The sequence below is a fragment of the Podarcis filfolensis genome, assembly GCF_964270895.1.
Source record: "Podarcis filfolensis genome assembly, chromosome: 8".
NCBI lineage: Eukaryota > Metazoa > Chordata > Lepidosauria > Squamata > Lacertidae > Podarcis > Podarcis filfolensis.
The window spans coordinates 50,685,340-50,712,529 of record NC_139611.1 but is presented as its reverse complement, the minus strand read 5'-3'; the positions used below and the strand labels follow the sequence as shown (position 1 = coordinate 50,712,529).

The 27,190-nt window shown below is 45.3% G+C and overlaps 1 protein-coding gene across 1 annotated transcript in view; it reads right to left on the bottom strand.

Annotated features, from left to right (window-relative positions):
• The window catches only part of SMPD3 (sphingomyelin phosphodiesterase 3), a 590,910-nt gene that overhangs the window by 453,086 nt on the left and 110,634 nt on the right, over positions 1-27,190 (bottom strand). The window contains exons 6-9 of the mRNA XM_083624900.1: positions 20,394-20,483; positions 19,744-19,807; positions 15,095-15,257; positions 7,222-14,435 (exon numbers count right to left, since the gene is read on the bottom strand). Of these exons, the coding sequence (XP_083481026.1) occupies positions 14,334-14,435; positions 15,095-15,257; positions 19,744-19,807; positions 20,394-20,483 (419 nt within the window). The 3' untranslated portion in view covers positions 7,222-14,333. The remainder of the gene's footprint in view (positions 1-7,221; positions 14,436-15,094; positions 15,258-19,743; positions 19,808-20,393; positions 20,484-27,190) is intronic.

Below are 27,190 nucleotides of genomic sequence, written 5' to 3'. Positions count from 1 at the left end.
TACAAAAAAGGAGGGGGCATGCTTGGTCGGTGCTGTTAGCAACAATTCCTTGCAAATAAACATTCATGAGTGCACTTGAAGCTCCTGATTCTTCTTTCGCAGGATGCCTGTCATCACATATAACATCATTTGTGAGTCAGGTGGGTTTGGTGTTAAGGGAAATTGCCTCATGGACCAAATTAGGACCCTGGACCAGAGGTATCCCACCACTGCCCAGTATATAAAGCTAGCACTGTTTTTTGAACACCCCCATATAAGACCACTTAGGAGGCTGGTTTAATGCCCAAGAATTAACATTTGTGGTCTTGGTGGGCCTCCTTTATTGAAAGCTGAAGTGCTCAAGTCAGGCGTTTTGACTGTAAATGGGATACTAGCAATACTGAAAGCAGCAGCTAGGGAGATGATGTCTTGTCTCACAAGATGTGTGTGTTTGTGTGTGTAAGAGAGAGCTCATTAAAAACAACATCATCCTGTGCATGGTCTTATTAGCCTGAGTTCTATTGATTTCCTTTTTCTCTGACGAGAGAAGAAACACAGATTTCAGCTCAGCTTGCCCGTATGGCTTCTGATTAGCAACCCTTGAGAAAAATTCAGAGGAAAGGGGCCAGAAAAGCAAACCGGATGCTTTGGCTTTGGTGCTTGTGTTGCAATCAATAGAAGTCAAACTCCTTCGAGCTTCTGTGTATTTGATGAATTTCAGCTGATTTGGGAGCCTGGACCGACCTCAGATCAATACTAACTTGCTCAAGGGCCGGACTCTAAATAACAAAGGCAGCAGAGTTTTGATCCACACAGAAGGACGTGTCAGCTTAATGAAGTTTTGTGAGTGCAATTAGCTTTGAAGTTAGGGGTGAAATTCGGGTCTGGCAGATTCAGACGAGGCTCAAATTGGTGTTTCTGCTATTGATTCCTATTGATAGGACACTGGGAGAGTCAGATCCCCGTGACTGGGACTCAACGACTGGGACAAAAATTACATCCCTATCCAATACCTCCCATTCCTATTTTCAAGACCACCTTATATAAACAGTATTGTATAAATGCCACCTGTATTATTATTAATTGAATTTATATACTGCCCTATACCCGGAGGTCTGAGCGCAGTTCACAGGAAAGATCAACATAAAAACCACAGTATACATAATCAAAATAAAAACAACAACCCAATAACCCGCCCCCCCAAAGAGCCACATTTTAAAAGGGTATAGGATGTCAATCAGATCAACCAAAGGCCTGGTTAAAAAGGAACGTTTTTGCCTGGCACCTAAAGGTGTATAATGAAGGTGCCAGGCAAACTTCCCTGGGGAGAGCATTCTGCAGACGGGGAGCCACTGCAGAGAAGGCCCATTGCGTGGACAGGCGGAGTCCCCCCAACCCCCAGGCGACCCCCGAGCGGAATAATGACTCAAGACAATGTGCTATGGGATTAAAATTGGCCACAACTTTATTAAATTTCAGATGTAGAGAGACCTTGGCTCAGGCATTGGGTGTTTATCCTTCCCAGTCCCCAGCCGGGGATCTGGGAGACATCAGGGTTATCCAGAATGTGTGGGGATTGGGCTGGCTCTGGAGAACATATGTTCAAGCAGAGAGCCTGCCCCCCATTTTGCTGCCGTTGGAGGGGAGAGCAATGACAACCTCTCAGTGTATGGCCAATGCCCCCCCTCAAGACCCCTTTAAAGGGGAACCCTGGGATCACCACCACAAGGGGGGCGTGGGTCACCACTTCACAGCCCCCCCATTTAAGAGGATAGACTAAAGGATTCCGCCCAAGGCCTGAAACCGCCATTCTGTGGTTCCCAGCACCTGGTATTTAGAGGCAGATTGCCTCCGACAGTTATTACAGATGCATAAAAGCAGGTGGTTCCATTCTGGAAACATTTAGTGGACTTTTTTTTCTAATTACTACAGCAGAACATAAAAACCTTAACCTTTACAGTGGTACCTCGGGTTAAGAACTTAATTCGTTCTGGAGGTCCTTAACCTGAAACTGTTCTTAACCTGAGGTACCGCTTTAGCTAATGGGGCCTCCCGCTGCCGCCGCGCCGCCAGCGCGCGATTTCTGTTCTCATCCTGAAGCAAAGTTCTTAACGTGAGGTACAATTTCTGGGTTAGCGGAGTCTGTAACCTGAAGCGTCTGTAACCCGAGGCACCACTGTATTTGCAGAGCTTGGGAGGGGGGCAGAAAATGGTTCTTCCTTTCCCTTACAAATTGTAATGTTTTGACAGCTATGTTGCCATTGTGCTGTTTCCTGGTTTTAATATAGTTAATTTCATTTAAAGGTTGGATTTTAATATTTCAAGTACATGCCGCCTAACAATCATGGGTGTTGCTTCTGTACATACCGCCCCAATGGTCCCTTCCGCACCTGGAAAGAGCCCTGACTGCAAACAAGCCCAGTGCACACTAAGCTGGCCCCAAGCCTCAGAGGCTAATGGTTCAAGCCACAAAACCCCTGAGCCTGGCAGGCCTGCATTTCCCACTTGAATGTCTGCCATTTTAGAATCTGTTTCAAACGTGGGAAACCCTGATTCTAGCTCAGAATCCCCCAAAACCTGTTGGATTCTGGCAATCGGGTTGTGTGTGTTTCAGATTACATGCTATCCTATACTGCAATTTTTATAGAATTATTAAATCCCTTTTTATTTGCTGAGTACTTTCCCTATCCTTGGGGAATTCTGTGTCCTAGGCTTTAATGGTGGATTCCAGCCCTGCAATCATGGAAATGTATAGCCACGTTCCTTGCTGTCATCATCAGAGTCAGGTGACAGCTTTTAAAGGAAAGAGTTCTAAGTCAAAATGGTTGCTATTTCTATCTATTTCTCGTGGAAATGTCTATTGTCTCCCCCTCTTTTTTTCTTTTTCTTTTGCTGTGGCTGTACTGATAACCCCACACTGTGTCTGATGTTTATGGTCTGTAGACCAAGTAAATTGAAGTAAACAAATTGTAGATTTTTCTTACACTGATGTGGCCAGATTGCACCAAATGTGGCAAACCACATACACCATATATGTAGTGCATATATGGTGCCACAACCATGTCCTTGATGCCTTTGGAGGTTCACTTCTGTTTAGAAATATGAGGGTGAGATATGTGTTTTACATCAGATGTTCTGCCCCTTCTTTCACACTAATATCTTGCCCATAGAATCCAGAATAGACAGAAGGTGTATTTTTTAGCCTTAAAATTTTATTATATCATTTGCATCAACCATATTCCTTTCAGCACCATAGAAGTGAAGAAGAAAGACTTCTCTTCATTTGCCAAAATATCTTTTAAAAAAGAGAGAGGTGTAAGCTGATTTCATTTCATTACACACAAAGAAATGGATGGAACATTTTAATTTGGCTTTCTTTAATATATATTTATATATTATATATAATCATAACAAAAATGCCAGAAGGTTTGTATGTGCTTACCATATAAAAACATTAGTTTTTAGAAGGATACGATACAGAAAAAATCATTGAAATTAAAAAAGTTTTTTTTAGGCTTTCTAAATCTATTAATACAATATTTAAAAAGACAAAGATTCATAGTTAAACTGTGTGCAGGTTATGGACAAAGGAGAATGACTGCTTTAGTAATACCAGATTTATTTATTTTTTTAAAAAAGATTAATCTGTCTTGTCACTGAAAACAGTTAAATTGGGAATTTTTCTATTACACAGTTTGAAGTCTACACAATCTCCCTTTCCCCAGCTGGACAGAGACAGGCAACATTTCACTCTGTGAGCTGGGCCGATATGTGTTGACTAGCAGATTTGCATTCCAGGCTAAGCATATGTTAAAATGGACTGGGCTGATTCTATGAGACTGCAGCCACTCATAAGGGACTCAGGGAAGTGGCTTCCAGCTGCAGTAGCATGGTCATCGATTGAGTATTCCATAATGGTAAGAAGAGAGGACTTTTTGTCTGGAAAAAATGTGGCAATGGAAGAGAAGAAAGAGAAGGAGGGGGACAAAGAGGAAAAGAAAAAGGAGGAGGAGGGGCAGAAGGAAGATGAGAAGGAGAAGAACAATAAAAAATTGGAGCAGGAGAAACAGAAAGAGAAGATGAATGAGACTGAGGAGACATTGGAAGAGGAGGAGAGCATATTTTAGGGCTCATGTTTCTGGAATCATGGCAATCTAGAACATTATGACAACTGCCTGTCTGATCAGATCAAAGGTCCATCTAGTCTGGCATTTTCTCACCAAAGGTGGTCAACCAGCTACCTCTGGGAAACTTAAGAGCGAGACATGAAGACTTCTCTCCTGCTGTTTGTCCACAGTGCCCAGTACTCAAACTGCATCTGAACACGGAGGGTCTATCGAGCTACTGTGGCTGCTTGCTGTTACGTATACTAGGTGATGTCTGAGATAGTGGCCTAGTTCAGATACAGAACGATCTCAGTCTGACAAACCATAGTTTACCAGAAGAAGAGGTTTGGGCATGCATTACCTGCTTTGTTCCCTCCTTTGTCTCTTACAACTTTATACAGTGCTTCTCAGGCTTGTTTCACTATTTTATATCTGATCTGGGAAACTGTGGTTTAAGCTCTAAGTAGAAGCCAGGATTGTGAAACACAGTGTGATTGTAGTTGGAAGTGAAACCACAGTTTCCCACTACTGTGGTTTAACAAACCCCAGCAGTATTGAAACAAGGCAAGAGAAAGGAGGGCGCTTTCAGGAAATGCTGCTGATTCTCTGTCTGGTTTTTCAGACTGAGATCACTACAGCTGAATAAGGCTGGACACTCTGTGAATCCTGTAACTTGGGCAGACCTCAGTTTTTCAAGAAGCACAGAGCCCCTGCTGCTTATTGTCTCTCAGTGATTCTTGGTAACGTGTATCCTATGACACGACCATTAATGTGGTTCATTATGCTGTATGTTTCCCCGCCCCCATGCCGCACAATCAACTATTGTGTGCCAAGGAATGTGCAGTGTGGTGTTGTCATGCTACATGTTGTGGTATATGAAGAAGCAGGAAACAGATATGCAATAAACCCAACTCTGTGTCTCTCATAAAGTCTACTTCTGCCATGAAAGAACAAGCTGATACTAAGTATACACATGTCCTTCCCTCCCTATTTCATCACACTTGATCAACATAGTAGCACCTGTCTCCATCCTGATGCCCTCCAGATGCTGCTGAACTACAACTCCCATCATCCCTGACCATTGGCCATGCTGGTTGGGACTGACGGGAGTCGGAGAAGAACTGCTTGCATGCAGAAGGTCCCAGGCTTAATCCTTGGCATCTTTAGGTAGGGCTACAGGGGACCCCTGCTAGAAGCACTAGATGGACAGACTCAATATAAGGGAGCACCTTTTGCGCATAACCTCTGGCGAGCACTAGGTTGTAGCTAACATGCAGCATCAGTTGCTAAATATTATTTAACAAAGCCATCAGACCCAACAAATTTCAAAAATTCCATCTAGCAACAGCAGGCATGGCAAGGGGGAGCCATTAGGTTACCGTATTTAGCTTAGCGCGTCCAGGCTTCGCCGACCTCTCCGCAAGCAGCGGGAGCGCTCCCGCTGCTTGCGGAGAGTTGCTTGCATGCTGAAGCCTGCGCGCGCTGAGCTCAGCGCGTCCAGGCTTCGCGGACCTCTCTGCAAGCAGCGGGAGCGCTCCCGCTGCTTGTGGAGAGTTGCCTGCATGCTGAAGCCTGTGCGCGCTGAGCTTAGCGCGTCCAGGCTTCGTGGACCTCTCTGCAAGCAGCGGGAGCCAGCGCTGGGCTCCCACGGCTTGTAGAGAGCTGCCTGTTTGGGGGCTGGGGTCGGGGGAAGCTCGGGCGGGCCTCCCCTGCCCCAGCCCCGCGCCTGGGGGGGGAAATCATTTTTTCCCTTTATTTCCCCCCCAAAAAACTAGGTGCGCCTTATGGGACGGTGCGTCCTATAGGGCGAAAAATATGGTATGTACTTTTCACTAATAATAAGCACAGTATTAATAGGGAAGGAAGGAGAGCGCTTACAGAATATCAGACAGCAGTAGCTGCAGACAGGAAGTTGAGTCCAATATTTCTCAAGAGAGGAAGTTGTGAAGGTGGGTGTGTTCTTATGGACTGTATGTAAAGAGCGTGGATAGCCAGCACAATGCCCTCAAGATGTTGAGGACCACAATTCCCACAATCCCTGGGCATGCTGGCTGGGGCAGATGGAATTTGAAGTCTAAAGCAGTGGAAGCACATCACATTGGTGACCCTTGACATCGAGTATATCCAGTTGGAAACCATATTCTATGATGGATAGTGTAATCACAGTCACTCAGTAACTGATAGTGCAGTCCTATTCCTGTTTGCTCAAACACAAGTCCCACTGAGTTAAATAGGACTTACTCCTAGGTAAGAGGGCTGTGAATTTATAGACTGAGGGGCCCTGAGCATATTATTGAATGTAATTCAGCTTGAGCAGTTTTCCCTTAAGTAGCCAGGGGGCCTGATGTCCTGTAATTGCCTAAGAAGAATTAGGGATGTGGAGAGACTCTCTTGGAAACATAGTTGGTCTTGTTTAATTTCTCTCATTAAAAACCCCTTCCTTCCTTCCTTCCTTCCTTCCTTCCTTCCTTCCTTCCTTCCTTCCTTCCTTCTTTGACATTCCTAATACTTTTCTCTGGAGCAGGAATCAACCAAAAATGACCTTGAAGGATCACTTTAAATGAAATCTGTTGATCCCTCTGACACCTGGATTTTTCTCACTGCAGGGAGTTTTCTCACCAGTCCTGTACTCCCTGTACTTGGATTCCTAATGCTGATTGGTGAATGGCAGGTCACAGCACACCATGGCCTAGCAACCTGGTTATTGTGAGTCCAAACAAGCATGTTTGTAAAACTCTTTGCTCAATGTTTTTCAAAACTTTTTTTTCTTCCCTTAAAATCCCCTGAATGTTTCTCCTAGCAAGGGACCAACAAATTCACTTTCAAAATGTCCTTGGTGAAATTCCATGGCAACTCTAAAAAGGACAATGAAGTATCCTGTATCTAAGGGGATTCATAGTAGTGTTATATAATACTTTAAGAATAGCATAGTGCTGTCTCAGGCTATACTTCCTAGATACATATCATGTACCATGATGCTAGATCCCACAGGACTCTGAAGAGGACTCAGATGAGTGCAAGATTCAGGTCACTTTCCTCAGGAGAGAATATTCAGTAGCTGGTCCTGTTAGCTGCCTAGAGGATGTTGACCTACAACCAACCTTGGACTTAGAGGATGAGACTACAGTTCTTCAACCTCCAACTCCCATCCTTCCCAACCAGCATATCCAACAGCACCTGGGTACCCAAGGTTGAAGAGAAATGTTCTAGACCTCACAGAAGCCAAAGGACATAGAATTGGGTGAGGGCCTCTTAAGGAATGTAGGTGTCTCCTTCAAGGAAGTGGGGCTTAATGCAGAATATGTCTTGCCTGCTTTAGAACGCCTCAGATGGCTTCAGCTCCCTGTTGTGGCAACACCTTTCACAACTCAGCCAGCAAGACCTACTGGGAACTGTCCAGGGTTCTTATTCCTGGATAGAGAGACCTGCCATGACCACCTGTCTGGATTTAACTATACTTGACCCTGCCCAGAACCATATGTCCCCATTTTCCTGGAGTTCAAAAATTCCACCCATTTTCAAAGCTTTATGGCTCGCAGGATACTTGTAGAGTTCTATAAATTATGCAGGCAGCACTAACCTTGGTCTCATCCTCCCTTAGGGAGCAAGTATCTCATTGAGTCATGAGTGGCTTTGAGGAGATGCAGATGGTTTCTGCTCCTTTGAATTTGATTCTCCCATTTAAACAGGCCTTTGGGGAGCTCGTTGAGTCGACCAGTTAACCATTTTGAGCGGTCGGCATGAGCCAAATCTGAGGTGGCTTTCATAAGAAATCCTCTATCTCTAGTATCACCTTGCTGGCGTTGTGCATGTGCACATGATGCCTGTTCAAATGTCAACATTTCCTAGTCTTAGAAAAACACTTGGGGGAGTTCCTTTGGTAGGGAACTGGCTGGTTGTGGAAGTGTGGGAAATCAAGTTCTTGGGAACCAATGCCTAAATACAAAATGCAGACACATATTAACACAGTTATGATTGGTGTGCATGTGAATAAATCAGGGTATTTTTCCTTGCAACATACAGGGGAGCCAATGGGAAAGGATTGTGTTATATCCATGGTTAGTTAGAGTAAACCCACTGAAATTGGTGGATATGGCTAACTTAGGTCCTTTAATTTCATTTGGCCTATTCTGACTAGAGCTTGGTTGGTGATAACCCTTTGTGCATGAATTGGAGACTTATAAATTCAACATACATCAGAGCCTGTGCTCAGTTTCCTCTGCCTCAGCCTGGTGCTTTCCAGATGTTCAGACTACAACCCTGTGGCCACTGGGTGAGGCTGACGGGAGGCTGTAGTTCAAAACACCTGGAGGGCAGCAGGTTGGGGAAGGCTGGTCTGGGACAAGGCATGGCAACCAGCACCAGTCATGCAGCTCAGGGCCTTTATCTGCAGGACTGGGATGGCATGCACAGGATTCAATACCCACATTTCAACTCGGGATTAAGGACAAGGTGACAAAGGGCACACCATGTTCACCACCTTCCCATAAGTTCAAGATTTCTTCCCTCCCCAACAAATAGGGAGGAGAAGGTGGTATTCAGTGACAACTGAAACCGCTCCTGTGACCTCCTCCCACCAATGGGTTATGTGGAATACTGGAATATGCTCTAAGATCTGGGTGTTGTATCCTTCCATCCGGTGTCTACATCACTGAAAATAAAATTGGATCCTAACGGACTTTAGGCCATGTACATAATACAGCTGTTGTCTGGACAAAATGTAAATTTGCAATAACAGGAAAGAATGTGATCACAAATGTACGGAATTTACTTTTCTTTTTCAAAACACCGTTCTCTGGAATGAGAAGTATATTTCTTCCATTTGCCCTCAAACAGGATTCCAGCTCTCCCATAGCACATCAAGGCAGCAGAAGGCACAAGGTCAATGCACTAATAAGGCAAAGGAATACGATTCCCAGCCTAAAAGTTTCCCCAAAGTTTGACCCACAATACTATTCAATGGTTACGAATGACATTGTTGTTGATTAATCCAAAAGTATCTACCTCTTTTTACAACTATCAAATTTTCTACAGTTTTAAAAATGGAGAATATCCAAGAATGATAAACTCTGAGAAAGTTTACTTCAAAACTGACACTGACCCCCCCCCCCGAAAAGAAACCCCACAACTCACACAAAAAAGAAATCTCAACGCATCTAAATTTGAAAGGGGAAGAAGGAAAAACCTGGTTTGGTTTTCTTTCTTTCTTTCTTTTTTTATAGAAAAGCAAGAATTCCCAGAAAGTAACCTGTAATTTAGACAGTTAGCTTTTGTGGGTTTTTAAAACTGTAAATAGTGTAGCACAGTTTGGCAGTAATTGGTACAATTGCTTATAGACCACACAGCATGTCTACTTCAGCTACTCACAGAATGTGGATATCTGGTGGTAATTTACACAGCTTAAAGGGAGCTATTTAAATACTGCGCCTTGGCTTAGTTTTACTGCTAGTGGTAAACATTCTAGACAGAGATGGTGGACAGCATATGAGCTGTAATTCATACTGTTTCGGACAGAAAAAAGTTAATAAAATACAAGCAAAACAGAAAAGTAGAATGAGAAGCAATGTTGCAGATAAAACAATCAGTCAGGTTAAGCTTGGGCCATGAACTAGAAAATCCATTGGTTCATGCCCCTGTAGAGAAAGTTTGATGCAATGAAGACAGATGAATATGTGGGGAGGGAGCATTTTTCTTTTCTCTCTCATAGAATCAGAAAGTTGGAAGGGACCTCATGGGTCATCTAGTCCAGCCCCCTGTAATGCGGGAATCTCAACATGCAGTCCCCCATCCAATTTGAAACCATTCTGGACCCTGCTTCGCTTTACAAATGTGCTAGCAGTTTTTATTGCAGTTTGATTTCTGTTCTGGGCGATGAAATCCTATTTGCTCCTGGTCATCACCACCACAGGGGTTGGTACAGTCCATAAAGGTGCTTTGATTTGGACATGATCCAAACTAGCCCTGATTAATACACTTTCTGTCTCTGCTTCCCTGGAACATGCAAAGCAGCCCTGTGGGTGCTAGTCATCTAGGGCAAATGGGCTCTGCCCCACCAACCTCACAGCCTGCCTGCTTTTTTTCTTACAATGGCTGGTGGCACTGACCATCAGCTTCCTCCTTTGTAGAACACAGCAGGGAGGAGGAAGGGAACAAATGTAGAGCCAGTTGGCACCGCCTGTCATTGTCTCGGGCTCTGCCTACAGTTGGCCTCCCTGCCTTCCACCCTGTCTCAGTTTGCACCATTGGTGGTGCCTTAGCAGGTCTGCTGCAATCTCTGCTCACAGCTATTTGCTTTCTGGAGTTCCCTGCTTTTGAATGGCCTGATCAGGCATCTGTGGAAGTTTTACTATTGCTTAGGTTTTCAAAGCACGGGAGGAGAAAGGTGATCCCCCTTAAAGCTGAGGCAGTCAAGTCTCCTTCTCTACGAGGGTTGTGGAAAGGCAAATTTCTTCCCACTCTGATATCTCCAGAATTTTGCAGGTGCAATGATGTGCTACAGGCTATGGCCCACCTGTAGCAAGCCTTTGCAGTCATTATGGACTTCATTTCAGAACCTGGTACAGATCCCATTGTCCAAGTCAGTTTTCAAATCCCTTTTAGAGCCATTTCAAGTGCACTTACCCTGACTTTTACAGAGAAAACCCCATGACTGATTTTTTTTTATTATGTTTGCACTGTATTCCATTTCCCCAGAAATGTTTGCATCATTTCCAATCAGTTCTCTCTGATCCACCAGTCTTTTATTTCATCTTCCTTGATTTCTTGTTCTTTGTTTTTCAGGAGATGCAAAGAAAAACCCTGCTTCTGGAGCCATCTGGTTCTATGGTACATCTTGTTCAATCTCACAGCCATAGCACTGAGATCTGTTGCCAGATTCTGAGACATGCTCTCTACTGAGGATGCCCCCCAATTAGTGCATCTGTACAAAGATACACTAACTGGGGGCTTACCCTTCCCTCCCGAGAGGATCCGAAATGTTGCACTGGTTGCACTGGCAACAACCTCTGTCGCCCTTAGCTGCAGAACCGCAGAATTATGAAGCATTACGAAATCAGAGATTTCGCTAAAGACTGGTGGGGAGGCTTGGCTCAATCTATGCTACACCCTAATGTATTTTGGCAACCGTGGAGCTGAACAGGCAACAATAGTGCCTCCCAGTGTACCTAATACATGACAGGAACATGTTTCAGTGTGCATAATGCTGAATGACAAGCCCACAACTGCTTAAGCATATTTGAAAATTCTGCCTCCGAGTTCAAGAGGGATATGAAAAGCAGATTGGGTTGATCTATGACATTTGATCTTCCACCATTTATAAGTGGCAATACTATTTTGGAGAGGTACAGATTCTTCCTGCTCTGGAAGGTGTGCTTGTCACTTCTAAAAAAGGAAAGTGTCACATCAGAAGTGCAGACTAGGAGAGAAACAGATTGTTGCAGGTGAGGGTCTATTCAGAGTTCATAAAATAAATTTGTGTTCAGGTAGGAAATAGATAATAGTGTCTGGGTACTTATTCATGAACTTTATAGATGCCTGTGGGAAACCAGCAAGCAGGATTCAAACACAAGATCATGGCTAGTAGCCATCAATAGACTTCTCCTTCATTCTAACTCTCCAGTCTAATTCTCTTTTAAAGCCATCCAAATTGGTGGTCGTCTCTGCCTCCTGTGAGTGCTGCAAGTGAATGAGCTTATAAATGAATGAGGTGCTGCGACTGGACAGTGGAAGTCATGTTTAGGCCACGCTGCCCCAGAAGCCACTCCCTCTATCAATGGGTGGGCAGGGAACACTTGATGGTTCTTAGTGGGGGAAACTTGGGCACTCTGCATGTGTTTAAAGACACTCTTTCCTTCATACATGCTGTACAAACCCTGCTGTGGGAAGAGGGATGGGGTTCAGAAATTTCAGTCCACCACCTCAAATCAAGCTGAACCACCAAGCTGGGGGAGCGGGGCAGGAATGGCACAAGAGAAGAGCGAGCAAACAAATCTTCTGCAACAAAAGTTAAGAGGTACAAATGGTAATGTGTGAGATCTTCCTCTCCTTGAAGTGACAGGCACATCTTCCGCATGTGGCACTTTTAATCTGTCTGATTCAGAATTTACAGAACTTTCCTACTGTGTCTTGCTATGCGCTTCTGGTGAAGTTGCTTGTGTTTTAGCTAAGGCCCTCCACCACCTATTTCCTTGCATTGCTCTCTCTGTTCTCACAATGAATGAGGACTAATATACACATCACTAGAGTAGCCACTGTTTCTCTGTGACTGGTTCCCATGTTGCTCTGATCGTGCTCAAATGAAGAAATCCCACTGGGATGGGCAGGCAGAACAGGAAGCAACTGCATTGGTGCTATACCTCCTTGAGGGTTGATAGCACTGGTGTGGTTGCATTGCACATGACCCATCTGTTCCATGCGATTCCTTCATCCAGACAGCACTGGAACTGCGTTGGATTCAGCCGTGCCACTTTGTTGACATATTCAGTAGGTCTATGGGCCAATTCAGGCATTCAGCAGACTCCATTGGTCATGTTTCCCTTGTGGTTGTGATGGCTGGGTTTACATAGTTCAATTCTCCCGCTCACCACCTATAGAAAACTAACACACTAGAGAGAAGGTTTAGGCTAGCCTTTCCCCTGACATACTACCTTTCCATGTGCTGAGAACCATCTTTTGGTGGAGGAATGTTCCAATATTCACATAACTGAGGTGGGTTCCATAGTCTACGCCAACGTTACATGTGTTTATTCATAAATCCAATCTGCTCCTGTTCCATATTAATCTGTTGTTTTTTTTTAAAAAAAACTGCACAAGAATTTGTATTTCAGTATTTTGATATGGATTTCAATATGCATTTCATCACAAAATATTTAAGTATGTATTTTGTCTCAATGTATGCATTTTATTCTAAAATATGCATTATTAAATGCATTTTGGTATCACAAAAGTTCAGAACCTGAAGGGTAATTATGGCCCCATCCACACAGACGTTGCTGCAGATCAGGTCAGAGCCACCAGAGAGTCAGAGCAGACAATGTTGAGATAGATTATTAGACTGATGGGGTTGTATCCAAGAAAGCACAGAAGCACAGCAGAACCTCCTTCCCTTCTTTCCTTCCTGGGCATCCCAAAATCTGCTCTGGAGGGTTGGGGAGGAACCCCAAACAGGTTTTGGGGAAGGGAAGGAGAACGAGGGGCAACTCCATTCCACTTTGTTAGATACAACTTATTGTCTGGTGGTGACATAAGACAGCTTTGAAAGTTTGTGTGCCAAACCTCTCATACTGCAAGCTGCAATGGACCAGTCCAGGAAAGATGCCGCCACTTGTATCTGCCACATCTGCCATAGTATCTTCTGAAATCTTATCTCCAGGATTGCATTGGTAGAGAATACTTTAGGATTTGGCCCTACTGTTTTGACAGTTGCCTGCTTACAGGCAATATGACACTGTTTTCCAAACCTGGGTTTTGAAGGTCCTAAGAATGCTGTCGCCAGGATGCTTTGGGTTCTGAATTACCATTGCCATCCTTCTCGTTTCCCCTACCTGCCCACCCACCTCCACCCCAATGGTACCTCACTGACCATTCCATTCCTAAGTGAGTGGCATGCAATGTGGAGGCATGCTTCTGACGCAGGCATGCTACTACAACATTAACAGGCTAAAAAGAAAAAAGGAAAGGAAAGGGGGTGGGGAAGAAAAGGATTTTTTTAAAAAAAAGAAGAAGAGAGAAATTAAGCATTAGCTCATTAAGGATATATAAAGAAATGATTTGAAAACTCGCTTTTGGAGCAGCACTAACACAGAGACTGATTACAAACTAAATTGTGCTATATATCAGTATATATATTAAAAAACATTGTTTTGTAAGAATGGCACTGGTTCAAAAGAATTGGGACTTCTACCTTGGTTCCTTTTAAGTCCACAGTGAAAGTATAGAAATACAGGCTTGCCCGGTTGCCTGGCAACTCGTGATGCTTGTGGGTGGGCTGACACCCCCCTCCCATCCCCATCTCCCCATGCACACATTCACATACGTTCTCTGCTTCCCTTTTTAACATCTTCCTAACAGGATGCAAATGGAGAGGAATCTGAAAAGCAGGTAGAATCGCAGCCAGAGGATAGTCTGAGTCAAGCCTGGTCTCGAGGGGGTGGGGGCATCTGAAAAATCCCACACTCTGTCTTGCATCTTGGTCACAAGTTTGGAAGTTCCCTCCTCTACACACTTGGGGGACAAAAAACCGGTCCTTTTTTAAGGATCCTCTTCTCCCGTTGAAACCATCAGGCGCATGGCAACAGGCAGGTGATCAGTTAAGCCTGCCAGCTGAGTAATGAAACTGAACTCTTCCACTTCCTGCGGAGGAACAGCAAAAGAAATGATTTTTAAAAAGAGCTCTATGGTGTGTGTGTCCCCACCACTTTTAAGGTTTCAGATGAAAATAAACATATCAGAAGAGCCTGGATCAGGCCAAAGACCCAAATAGTCCAGTGCTCTGTTCTCATAGTGACCTACAGAACTCTGCCCACCTGTGGGTCCCAGGAACTGCTCTTCAGAGGAATCCTGCCTCTAACTGTGGGATGAGAACATTGCCATCGTGGCAGGTACCTGCTGATAGCCTTGTATCCCATGAATTTATCTAATCCTCTTTTAAAGCCACCCATATGGGTGACAACCGTGACTTCTTGTGGGAGCTAATTCCACAGTTTATTTGCTGTGTGGAAAAAGTCCTGTCTTTTGCCTGACCTGAATCTTCTGACATTCAGCTTCATTGGCTGATTCTGAGTTCTAGAACGATGATGCCCTGCCTACAGTATGGCTGAAGCAAAAAACCCAAAACTGGGCATCCTCCCAGGGGCATCTTAACATAATGGGATCCCATCAGAGGGTGACTGTTCATAGTGAGCCTTGGGGAATGCTGCTTGAATCAAGAAGCATTGTCCATCACAGCTGATCCCAAATTCTGACATGCAGAACTGTTATCAGTATGCTTGTTCATATGTGACTGGGCTTACCACTTTCCACTCTAGATAGAGTCCTTCTTCAGTGTAAAGCATGTAGTCAATTCGCCTCCCGTTCCCCTTCAAAGCTCTCTTCCTCCCCTTCTGACTTGAAGGATGGGTCTTGCTGGTAGGAAAGACAATATAGGCTTTTCGCCCTTCTTCACTTTCCATTGTCCTGGTTAAAAACACACACACACAACAGTTTATTATGTGTCAGATCTACACCTGTGTCATCCACTGTTCTAACAAATATCAAATGGGTTCCCAGTTTTTGGTGGCGGATGCTTTACTGGAGATAGCAAAGGTATGAGATCTTCTATTTCTGAAGTTTCATTTTATATCGGTAATTTCCAGTTAATTACACAAAACTATGGAATAGCATATAAATACACATTACAATTCGCACACACCCAATATCAACAAATTATCTCATGTGCATTGTTGTTGTTGTTATTGTTATTCTAAAGTGCCTAATGTTTCCTGAGAACTGTACAATTCTTTAAAAATAAGATATAAGTTGGTCCATCTAGCTAGATTGTCTACACTGACTGACAGTCAGAAACCTGGTTTCAGACATAAATCTTTCCCCATCCTACCATAGCTGTCAACCGTCCCTTATTTGGCGGGAAACTCCCTTATCCCAGCGCCGTTTCCCGCTGCTGTCCCGGATTGATGATGTCCCTTAAATTTCCTGGGTTTCAAAGGAAGAAGCTCCTCTCCCTCCCTCCCTGCCGGCCAGGGAGGAGGGAGGCTCCAAATGTGTTGCTTGGCTGCGTTGCTCACCCAATAAGGAGTCTAAGAATGACTGGGGGGTGGAGCTTGCATGCCTTGTGCTGATCAAGTCGGCCGCGTTGCCTGGGGACTCGCCTTTGCTCAGCGCTTCCCAGCGGAGAGGTGACAGTGTTTTTCCTTGCTGCATCCCCTTTGCCAGGTTGCTGTGCTGTGGGAACCACTGCTTGAGGCTTTGTTTGGCTGCTGGTTGACTAAAATCCCTTATTTTGGCTGCTGATCCCTTATTTTCGAGGCTGCTGGTCCCTTATTTTCAAATCTGTAAGTTGACAGCTATGCATCCTACCTAGAGATAATAGGGATTGAACCTTGGACGTTCTGCATGCAAAGCAGATGTTCTGCCACTGAATTCTGATTCTTGTATCCTTGGACAATAAAGCATGCCTCTCTTTGGCTGTCCAGTTCTGGAGGAATGGGCAGTCAAAGCAGTGTACTTCCCTAGATGTTTACTCAGAAGTATCTCACTGAACGCAATGTGGTTTACTTCCAAGTAAGTGTGCATAGGATTATTGACAATTTGTGGTGAATCATGGGCTTATTCTTCAAATAGTAGTCTTGGATTGAAGATCCACAGTTGGCCTTTGTGAATAAGGCACACACCAAAATTACCAGACTATACCATCAATTATTTTGGAAATGAGAGAGACGAAATCTTGATTTTTCCACAGAAGAAAAGGAGACACCAGTTGTCAAGGCCTGTGGCTCCTTTTCAGGAAACTTAAAAGCATATGAAAATAGTTGGTACAATTGATTCTTATTTCCCAGCCTTATCAACCTTTAATATGTAAAATCCAGTTTTAACATGTTCTGAAGTATTATCTCTGGAGACCTAAGTCAATCGACACTAGCTTGCTTCTCATTAATTTCAGTATCAAGGGATCAATACTTATCAATGATCCCTGGATGCAATTTTTTTTTTTTTTTTACTGCAAAGAGGGAGGTTCATTTCTATGAAGATGGTAGACAAATATGGACCGTTGTATAATTGTCTTCAAAAGTACCACAGACAAGACATTCTTCAGACTGCTTGGGGGGGGGGGGTGTCTCATGGAATTTTCATTGTTTTTAATGAAAGAGCTGTGGCTCTGACAGAATTGACCTCTGTTGAAACACCAGCAGATTATCTCCGCTTCATAATAGCAAATTAAGCAAGAAGCTGAGAAAAGTGGCTTGGGTGTGTGCAACACATTTCGCCATATTTCCTGCAATATATTAATTTGAAAAATGGCTGTGTTCTGTGGTGCGGTTACTTTATATAAATTGTGGGTTTAAGAATGCCTGGAATCCCTTTGCGCATTGTAATTTCTGCCTCCCACCACTCTTCTGCATCCAGCCAGTCCACGACAGACTGTTACCTTTGCAAAACAAGTTACATGTACTACCACAGTCCTATGCATTTAACTGAGAAGTGAGCATCAGACTGAAACTTTCTAGGGGGTCACCCAGGCTGCCTGCTTCAGTTCACATGTTGTTTTTGAAACTGCAAATTAGGTTAAGTTCTCCTTTAAATGCAAACTGAATTGAATTTCTCCCCCATCCATACTCAAATTACCAACCCCGGCTGCTTTTCTCCCCAGGACATAAAATATATATGTCTACATATTTCCACTGAGATTTAAAATCTACCGACCTATTGACTGCCCTGCCTGTATTCCCCCCTTTTCTCCTCTAGAGGAAACAATCTTTGTTGGTCAGTCAACAGAGAGAAGCTTGGGTTCTGGATGCCACAGAGCCGAAAATTATGCCCATGGCACACTGGAAGTGACACTTCCCACCTGTCAGTTTCTTGACTGCACCATGATGTCAGGTGAAGAGTTTCCCTTTCCTCATGAAGTTTGAAATCCATCCACACAATAAGAGGCACAGGGGTTTGTGGGTGCAGTTAGCTGATTGGCAGCACTACACACTCCACTGTTGGGGGAGAGCTGCATCTTTACATGCCCCACATAATGTATGACTTTAGGTGCCGGGCAGGTGAGCATGGTTTTGGGGAAATGGCCTCATGGGCCCCTGCCAGCCCCCATTAAGTCCATAGACCAGAGATTCCCCACTACTGGTTTATACTAACTGGCAGTGGCTCTCCAGGGTTTGGAGCAGGAGATTCCAGGGCAGAATTTGAGACCACCTACACACAAGGCAGATGATTTACCTCTATGTTAAGGCTGTTCTTCCCCACTGTATCCACTATAGTATGTATTAAAAGTAGCTGTAAAGTCCTCCAAAACCACCCTGTCACAAAAGTAACTCCATCTCTCTGATACCACTGAAAAATTATGTAGTTCAGAAAAGTGTGCCACTTCAATCTCAGTGACATCCGCCATGATAATCAATATAAGGAACTGAGAAATTGCCCTTTTGGTGCCAAAGATTGTCTGGGCTCATAGACTATAACCTGACTGTATACAACATTGTGACAGCTTTAGACCCGCAATAAAACTTGACTGATAGGCATGTGACCGCCCCTTTGAATAGTGGATTGGTATTAAGTGAAAGAGACCAACAACCAATCCACCCTAGGTCTGTGAATATCTTAATTAAATGGCCGTTTCTTCACTAGTTGCCCTAACAGTATCCTATTAATCAAGTCAGAGGTGGAGGCACATTGTGACTAAGTAGCAACGGTGTTTATTGATCTTTTAAATAAGGAAATAGGTCCATGTAGTCACTCTTATTGATGTATTTAATAGTGCGGGCTTCTTAACTTTATTAATAGATTTCCAGAGGTTGGTGCTGGAAGTCTAATGGAAGCCTAATTTACTGGGCTCTTTCCAGAACTATTGATGCCAGTATAAATAGGGTGATAAATTAGTTTCTATAGCTTGGGCAAATTTTATTATTGAAGGATTTCCACAAGAGTCCATTCTAAACCTCATCTAGTTTGTCAATGACAATAGCAATTTCAGATGGGTATCATTTGCAAGCTCTTCAGCAAGTTTTCTTTTTAAAGATGACATTACAATTTGAGAGCTGCTTGACAACACATCAATTACGCATGGGGATTAAATGCCAATCAAACAAGGTGTCTTGAAAGACCAAGAGGAACTGGACTTAAAATAAATGAGAAGTTTGCTTTCAGAAGTGCTACAGACCACAAACTTTGTGAGTGCTTACTTTTTTGCCTTAGGGCCTGTGGAATTTTACTGCATTTGATTTTGGGGAGAGAAAAAAAAGGTCAGTTTGCACTGTGGCAAATCCTACATGCCAGAGTAGAACGGAAATGAGGTCTAGGCCCTCCAGTCTGGACCAACACAGGAACTGTTCACCCTGCCCTGGATTCAGCCCCAAATCAATCTGGAAGTGAGGGTAAAGGTAAAGGGATCCCTGACCATTAGGTCCAGTCGTGGACGACTTTGGGGTTGCGGAGCTCATCTCGCTTTATTGGCTGAGGAAGCCATTGTACAGCTTCCGGGTCATGTGGCCAGCATGACTAAGCCACTTCTGGCAAACCAGAGCAGCGCACGGAAACACCGTTTACCTTCCTGCCGGAGCGGTACCTATTTATCTACTTGCACTTTGACGTGCTTTCGAACAGCTAGGTTGGCAGGAGCAGGGACCAAGCAACGGGAGCTCACCCCATTGCGGGGATTCGAACTGCCGACCTTCTGATCGGCAAGCCTTTTATTTCAGGGGGTACTCAAGGGTACGCAGTACCAGCACCTCCTTTTTTGTTGTTAAAAAGTGTGGCACTTACTGTAACAACTTCAGGGTGAGTACTGGCACCTGCTGGGTGAGTGCAAAGAAAGAGACACTCTCTCCTACCCACCAGCACCACTGAAAACACTATTCAAAATATAAAAGCAATACTCATTGGTGGTGCAGATTTAAAAAGCAGCCACGATACTGTATAAGCAGAGAAACAAGGCGGTACTTACTTCTGCAGGTTATCTGCTGTGCACACTTCTTCATCGTATAGTCCTTCTGGATCTAACAAGGTTCCTAGGAAGAGAAAGGAATTCATGGGTCTCCCGTCAACCTTGGCTTTCTCCCTAATGGATGTAGACCAGAGTCTGTATGCAGTACTGAGTTGCGTTGCTGCTTCCATATATGATGCCAGTTTTGAGGCAGGTAAAGGTGCAGCTGGGCCAGGAGGGGGTTTGTACATGCCAACCAGCTGGTTGGCAGCACCTGCCAAGCCCTGTGCACAGCTCTTTTCCACCATCTTTAGTCCCCTCTCCATCTGAAATGTCATGCCGCTGCTTAAACTTAAATACAATGATGGTTGGGGAAGATAAATAAAACCATTATTCGTGTTACACCATGAGTGTGTGTTTTGATGTTTTCTTAATCTTCTTAAGCATATTTTATACAACAGCAGAGCAGCTTGTCAAATTCTGAAGGCTTAAACAAAAATTGCTGAGAACTATGTGAACGAGTTGTGAATTGAACTGAAATGGAAATTATTTCCTGTCCAGAGGAAATGAACTAATTCCTTTTTGGAGGGGGTGAACTGGTACGGATTAATGCGCTTTCCCCCCAAGCACTGCTCCCAACCCAAGCCCAAGGCCATGGCAGCATCCCTTACCAATTGCCCATGATTTGTCCTCCCCTGGACCAAGCCGGCATGGGTCCTTGTAGCGCGTAAACAAGGAATGCTGCTGCTCCAGCTTGTCATCTACAGCGAGAACACAAAGGACCAAGAACAAGGACGTCAGTGGCATGCAAAGAAAGGCAAGGGCAGGGGGAGGCAGGGTTGAGCAACCTGCAGCCCTCCTGATGTTGCTGGATTGCAACTCCTAGCAGCCCCAGCCAGCTCAGGCAATGGTCAGGGAATAAAATCTAGAGGCCACAGCTTGAGAAACCAGAGGCCACACAGTGGGCATTCCTCACTCATCCTGGATTTATATTGCATTGCATTTACTTGGGGCTGCCCTATGTCTGGATTTTCCTGTACATCACTGGGATTTCAAAGGCGGAATTGATGTCCAGGGCAATTTCTGAAATGTGGCATTTTGTTCTGGATCTTAGGCAAGTCAATCTAAAATTTGTGGGGGTTTTTGGTGTTTTTGTTTAAAAGGAAGTTCAACAACTTTCAGGTCTTCCTAAAAAAACCCTCACCTGGGGGTTTCCTTAAAAATAAGCTCAACAATTTCAGTGTTCTCCTTTAAAAAAGCTTGGGTGTCCTGGTTTTTACTTTTTGAAATATGGCAACCCTAATTTACTTCCATGCCACTTAATACCAAGGCAGTCTCTAAGCAATTCATTAAAACATGGAAGAGTTGTATCCAACTAAGTTTTATGCAGAGTAAGCCCATTGAAATTAATGGACCTACACTAGGTCTACTCCAAGTATGACTAGCAGTGGATAAAGCCCACACTATACACTTTTCTATGCCTCTTCCTTACTCCCATGTAGATCTCTCTAGACCTGTCAATTATTCCTTGGGGTTGGACTGATCTTTAGATTGGCTAAGGCAGGCAGCTAATTCAAGCAGTCAAAAATGGTGAATTTTCTATTTTATTGCTGAAGTTTGCTGGGAAAGGGGAATTATTTGGAAATGTCATTTGAAAGCATAAAATTGTCTTGTTAAGTTTTGGGCAATTGTTTATTATTTATTCATTATTAAATTTCTACACCACCTTTCATCTAAAGATCACAGGGCAGTTTACAATATAAAAACACAAAAATACATACCATGAAAACAATACACACACATATATACATACATACAAACACACACACAAGCCTCTGATTAAAAGGCCGTAGATTGTTTAACTAGCTAGAGGCCTGGGGGAAAAGGAATGTTTTTGCCTGGCACCTAAAGATATGTGGTGAAGGCGCCAGAGCATTCCACAAACAATGAGCCACTGCAAAAAAGGCTTCTTCTCATGTTGCCGTCCTCTGGACCTCTCACGGAGGAGGCACATGAAGAAGGGCCTCAGATGATGATCGTAGGGTCCAGGTCAGTTCATATGAGGAGAGGTTTATGCAGTTAAACTTTTTCATTCCATTCTGCTTTAGAGCTAACCCTGTGCAAACACCTGAAACCTATGATGCCTCTTAATCATTTTTCTGCATCTCTCCTGGAAGAAAAGAAAAAAGAATTTCTTTTTGCTTCTCCTGGGGGAATCCCACAAGTGGCTGCCACCGGCACTAATGATGTCATTTGTCACTGTCTATTGTCAAGGCAACACAATCCATAAATGCGAGGCTTTTAAAAAGCGGTAAGGAAAAGAAGAAAGAAGCTAAACTGCTAAAAATAAAACAGTGCTTTGAAGGTTATGCCGATCAGATCATCTGGCCAGGGTTCACACTTCTGCATCTTACTTTATAGAGCAGTGACCTGATTTGCATCCAGGTATCTAAGGGTGGGGCCAAAAAAAAAAGTTGCCAAAAAGTAGCTCTTTCAGTCTCATGCCAATTTATTATTACCCATTTCATGGGTCCATCACAGGCACTGACTCCTAAGGGCTGAGGCAGTCTTGGTCCCCTGAATGTATTTTTTTTTAGGGGGCCTGGCCCCCTCAATGCTCAGAGGACATTTGGCTCTGCCCTCTGGCTCCTCGCAACGTTGTGTTGGGCCACCTAAAAAATATGGATAAGCTGGAGCCTCTGTTGTCCATCAGGGCTTCTAGCAATGATACCAGAGGCTATAAATGGCTTCTAGGGATGGGGACATTTTTTTGTTCAGTTCACGTTTAAAGGAAATTTGCACTTTCCAAAACAATCTGTGAGCTGAAACACAGCACTCCTTCAAAATGTTCACATCATCCAATTTTGTTCTCATCTTGCTTTGGAAACGGCAAATGTGGCAAGTTGGCCATGAAATGAGAACAGACTCATGTTTCTCTCCATCTCTATTACCAGCTACACTGACTCGAATCTTTGTAAATCTCAGTAAGTTAAAAATTTCTCCGAAAAGAGATTTCTAAGAAAACTTTTGGAGAATTTCACCCTTTGGATATTCAGTGAAATCCACCCACTCCCCATTTTGCTGCCTACAAATAGCATGGAGAATTTTAAATGGCCTGCCCAGTCTTTGCAGTAGCCTAGCTTCTGTTTATTGATTTGGCCATTTATGCCTGTCTTTCTATGATAAAGTCAAGTGTAAGGTGGTGTCAGGGAACTGTCATCTGAGACGAAGGAGGTGAAAGGGCTCATGGAGGGTGAGAGAGACCACTCAGCGGAGGAGGGGACCAGCAGGGGGAGAAGTGGAGTTCCAAGGGAAAGTGAGTCGGAGGGAGAGCTCAGAGATACTTCTAGCGAGAACAGTGGGGGGGTTTCAGGACCTCCCTTAGGAACACCCACTCCTCGGCGGAAACTGTCACGCCGAGAGTCCAGAAGACGTGTTTCCGTTAAGGAGCTTTTATGCTGGAAGAAGTTCCGTAAACGCCCACTGTCCGATTCAACGAGCGATTGATGGAGCCACGCTTAAGGAGCTCCATCACAGACAGAGGTTTGGGAACTTAGCCAAACTCTGAGGGATCAGGGTTTTACGCACAAGCAGCTCATCATCCCATCACAGCAATCGGACAGTCCCTGAAAGCAGCTTGTGCAGAGAGGCATCATGAGTGACCCAGCCGGAGCCGGAGGAGCAGGAGGAGCTGGAGGAGGTCCAACTCTGGAAGAAAGGTACAGAATGTTGGAACTCCAGCTAGCAATGCAAACGGCGAGGCTAGAAGAAAGGAGGGCGCAGGATGCAGAAAAGGCAAAAGGCGCTACACTAGCAAGAAAGATGCCAGGAATGGTGCAGAAGTTTGGGGGGGACCCCAGGAACTACCAAGCCTTTAGGACAGAGATGCAGTATGCTCTTGAACTGCAGTTTAATGACTTTCCCGATGAGGCGTCGCGAGTGGCGTTTGTGATTGGCCATCTCGAAGGAGGGGCGAGAGACTGGGTCAGGCCCCTGATGGCAGGGAATAGTGACATGCTGAAGGACGCGAGGAAGTTTTTTCGCGCCATGGATTTGATGTTTTCCAGCGAGATTGAACAGGGACTGGTACGCAGACAATTGATGGCTTGCAAACAGGGGAGCCGATCGGTTCGTGAGTACTGGACTGAGTTTACAATGTTGATACATAGATTGGGGTGGGACCTATCGGCGGAACCCATTCAAATGCTATTTGAAGAGGGGCTTTCTTCGGCGGTGAAAGACGAACTTTCCCGGGCGCCCAGGGCGGAGTCTATGGACCAGCTGACCAAATCAGCGCTGACCATTGGAGCGCGCCAGGAGGCAAGAGCCTTGGAGAAGCGGGAGGGGAAAGGAGAGCGTTGGAGGGATTTCCGCATTCCAGAGATTCCAGAGCCAAGTTTCCCGCCCGGAGAGCCGATGGAAGTTGGAACAGCGCGCGCGCGCGCAGTTTCAAATCCCAGTGAAGGGAGGAAGAAGGAGGGAAAAAGCGCCAAGAAATGTTACCTCTGCCAGCAGCCAGGTCACTTTGCCAGAGTCTGCCCGCAAAGAAAGGAATGGCAAGGGATGGCGGGGGCTGTTGGGGGAAAGGAGGAGGAAGTCCAGGAGCCAGTAAAAGCCAACGCCTGTCTGCCTCTGTCAGGGCACTGCAGACAGGCCAAGGAGCAGTAAAAGTGCCCACTCCGGAACCTCCAAGACCAGCCCTAGTAATAGAGGTGTTGCTAGAGCTGGCAAACGGATACCCACTAAAGACCAAGGCGCTGTTAGACTCAGGCAGCTCCTGTAATTTTATGAGCAAGGAGTTTGCAGCGGAACACCAGATACAGACACTCCCTTTAAGCAACCCCCTGCAGGTCACCACGATCGATGGGAGGGAGCTGTTGGGGGGAGAAGTTAGCCTACAGACCGTCCCAATGGTTATGAGGGTGGCAAGGCACACCGAAAGGATAGCGTTCAATGTAGCCACCCTGGGAGGGGCGCCAGTCATTTTGGGAATGAGCTGGCTAGCGTTGCATGACCCGCTAGTGGGCTGGCATCAGAGAGTGGTGTCCTTTGGGTCAGGACATTGCCTGGAACACTGCAAAGAGGGAAAGGTGCCAGAAGGGGCAAAAGCCTCCATAGCAGGGACGGAAGTGGCGAACAAAGGGAAGGTGCCCAAACAATACGCTGACCTGAGCAAGGTCTTCAGCGAAAGGGAAGCAGATAAACTACCACCGCATAGAGACTTTGACTGCCAGATTAACCTGGTCCCTGGGGCCCAGCTACCCGTGGGCAAGCTGTACGCCATGTCAGACAGGGAAATGCAGGAGTTGAGGGAGTTTATTGACAAAAACCTGAAGAGAGGTTTCATCAGAGAGTCCAGAGCGGTGGGGGGCAGTCCAGTGTTTTTTGTGGACAAAAAAAACACGGATAAACCGAGATTGGTCGTGGACTACCGGGCCCTGAATGCCGTGTCAGAACCAGTGACTTTCCCCATGCCCAGGATTGATGACATTTTGACCAGGGTGAGGAAGGGAAAGATATTCACGAAACTGGACTTGAGAGGAGCGTACAACCTGATACGAATAAAGAAGGGGGATGAATGGAAGACAACGATGTTCACCCCCCTAGGGGCTTTCGAATATCACGTTATGCCATTCGGATTGCAATCAGGCTCCGCCTGTTTTCAATCGCTCATGAACCATGTACTGGGACCTTTGCTCTACAAGAATTGCGTGGCATTCCTCGATGACGTGCTGATATATTCGGAGAATGAGGAGCAGCATGTGAAGGATGTCAGGGAAGTGCTGAGCCAGCTGCAAGCAAACCAGTTGTGGGTGAAATTGGAGAAGTGTCAGTTCCACACCAAGGAGGTGGAATTCCTGGGGTACCGCTTATCAGACAAGGGATTAGCCATGGATCCAGGCAAGGTCCAGGCGGTGCTGGAATGGAAGACACCGAAAACCAAAAAAGATGTGCAAAGGTTCTTAGGGTTTGGGAACTTTTACCGTAAATTCATCAAGAACTTTGCCCACTTAACGGCTCCCATCACGGACTGTCTAAGCAGCAAGAAGAAATTCGTTTGGACGGCAGAGGCGGAGCACGCTTTTGAGGAATTGAAAAAGGCATTCGCTTCGGAAGAACAGCTCCTGCATGTGGATTTACAAAAACCCATGAGAGTGGAAACTGATGCCTCAGACCGGGCGGTGGGGGCAGTGCTGCTTCAGCCAGGGAGCAATAAGTCGGAATGGAGACCGTGTGCCTTCTTTTCGCGTAAGCTGAACAAATCCGAGAGGAACTACACGGTATATGACCGAGAACTACTCGCCATTCACGAAGCGTTCCGGAGATGGAGACACTTACTAATTGGCGCACAGCATAAGGTGCAAGTGTGTACGGACCACAAGAATTTGGAGTATTGGAGAACAGCACGAGTGCTCAACCAACGACAAGTGAGATGGGCCCAGGAGTTCTCCAAATTCCATTTTGAAATCTGCTACGTGCCAGGTCCAGAAAACATCAGAGCGGACGCTCTCTCTCGCAAACCTGAATATTTGGAGGGGGAGGGAGCGCCAGAAGAGAGACATATTATCCCAGAGGACCACTGGGTGTGTGGTGCGGCCTGGGTGGGGCAAAGAGAACTGGTAGAGGGGACGGTCAATGATGAGTACGCCCAGGATAAGCTCAGAGGTTTAAGGAGAGAGGGAGAAGACCCCGGAGGTTTTGAAGAAAGAAACGGGGCATTGTATTACAAAGGGGCACTATATATACCCGAAGGGGAATTGAGGGGGAGAGTACTCAAACAGTTGCACGACAATCCCACAGCGGGGCATTTTGGGCAACACAAGACCATGTGGTTGGTGACCAGGGAGTTTTGGTGGCCCAAGGTGAGGGAGGATGTACGGGAGTATGTGAGAAGGTGTGACCAATGCCAGAGAGCCAAAGGAGAAAGGCGGGCACCAGCGGGTTTATTAGAACCGTTACCCACACCAGAACGACCGTGGGAGGCGGTGTCGATAGATTTTATGACTGATCTGCCCAAATCCCAGGGGAAAACCGCCATACTAGTCGTAGTAGACCAGTTAACTAAGATGGGTCACTTTGTAGCTTGCTCACATGCAGTCACGGCGGAAGAGACAGCGAAATTGTTTGTAGAACATATTTTTAGGCTGCATGGCGCCCCCTTGAGGCTGGTGTCCGACAGAGGGAAACAGTTCACGTCCAGATTCTGGAGGAAGCTTATGAGCTTGTTGCACGTAGAGGTCAACTTTTCGACTGCCAGGCACCCTGAGACCAATGGGCAGGCGGAGAGGGCAAACGGTATCCTTCAACAATACCTGAGGTGCTATGTCAATGACAGAGAAAACAATTGGGTCGAAAAGTTGGCACTAGCGGAATTTGCTTACAATAATGCAGAGAATGTGTCCACCGGGATGAGCCCATTTTTGGCTAATTATGGGTGCCACCCCAGGGCGTTTCCAGGGGAAGGAGG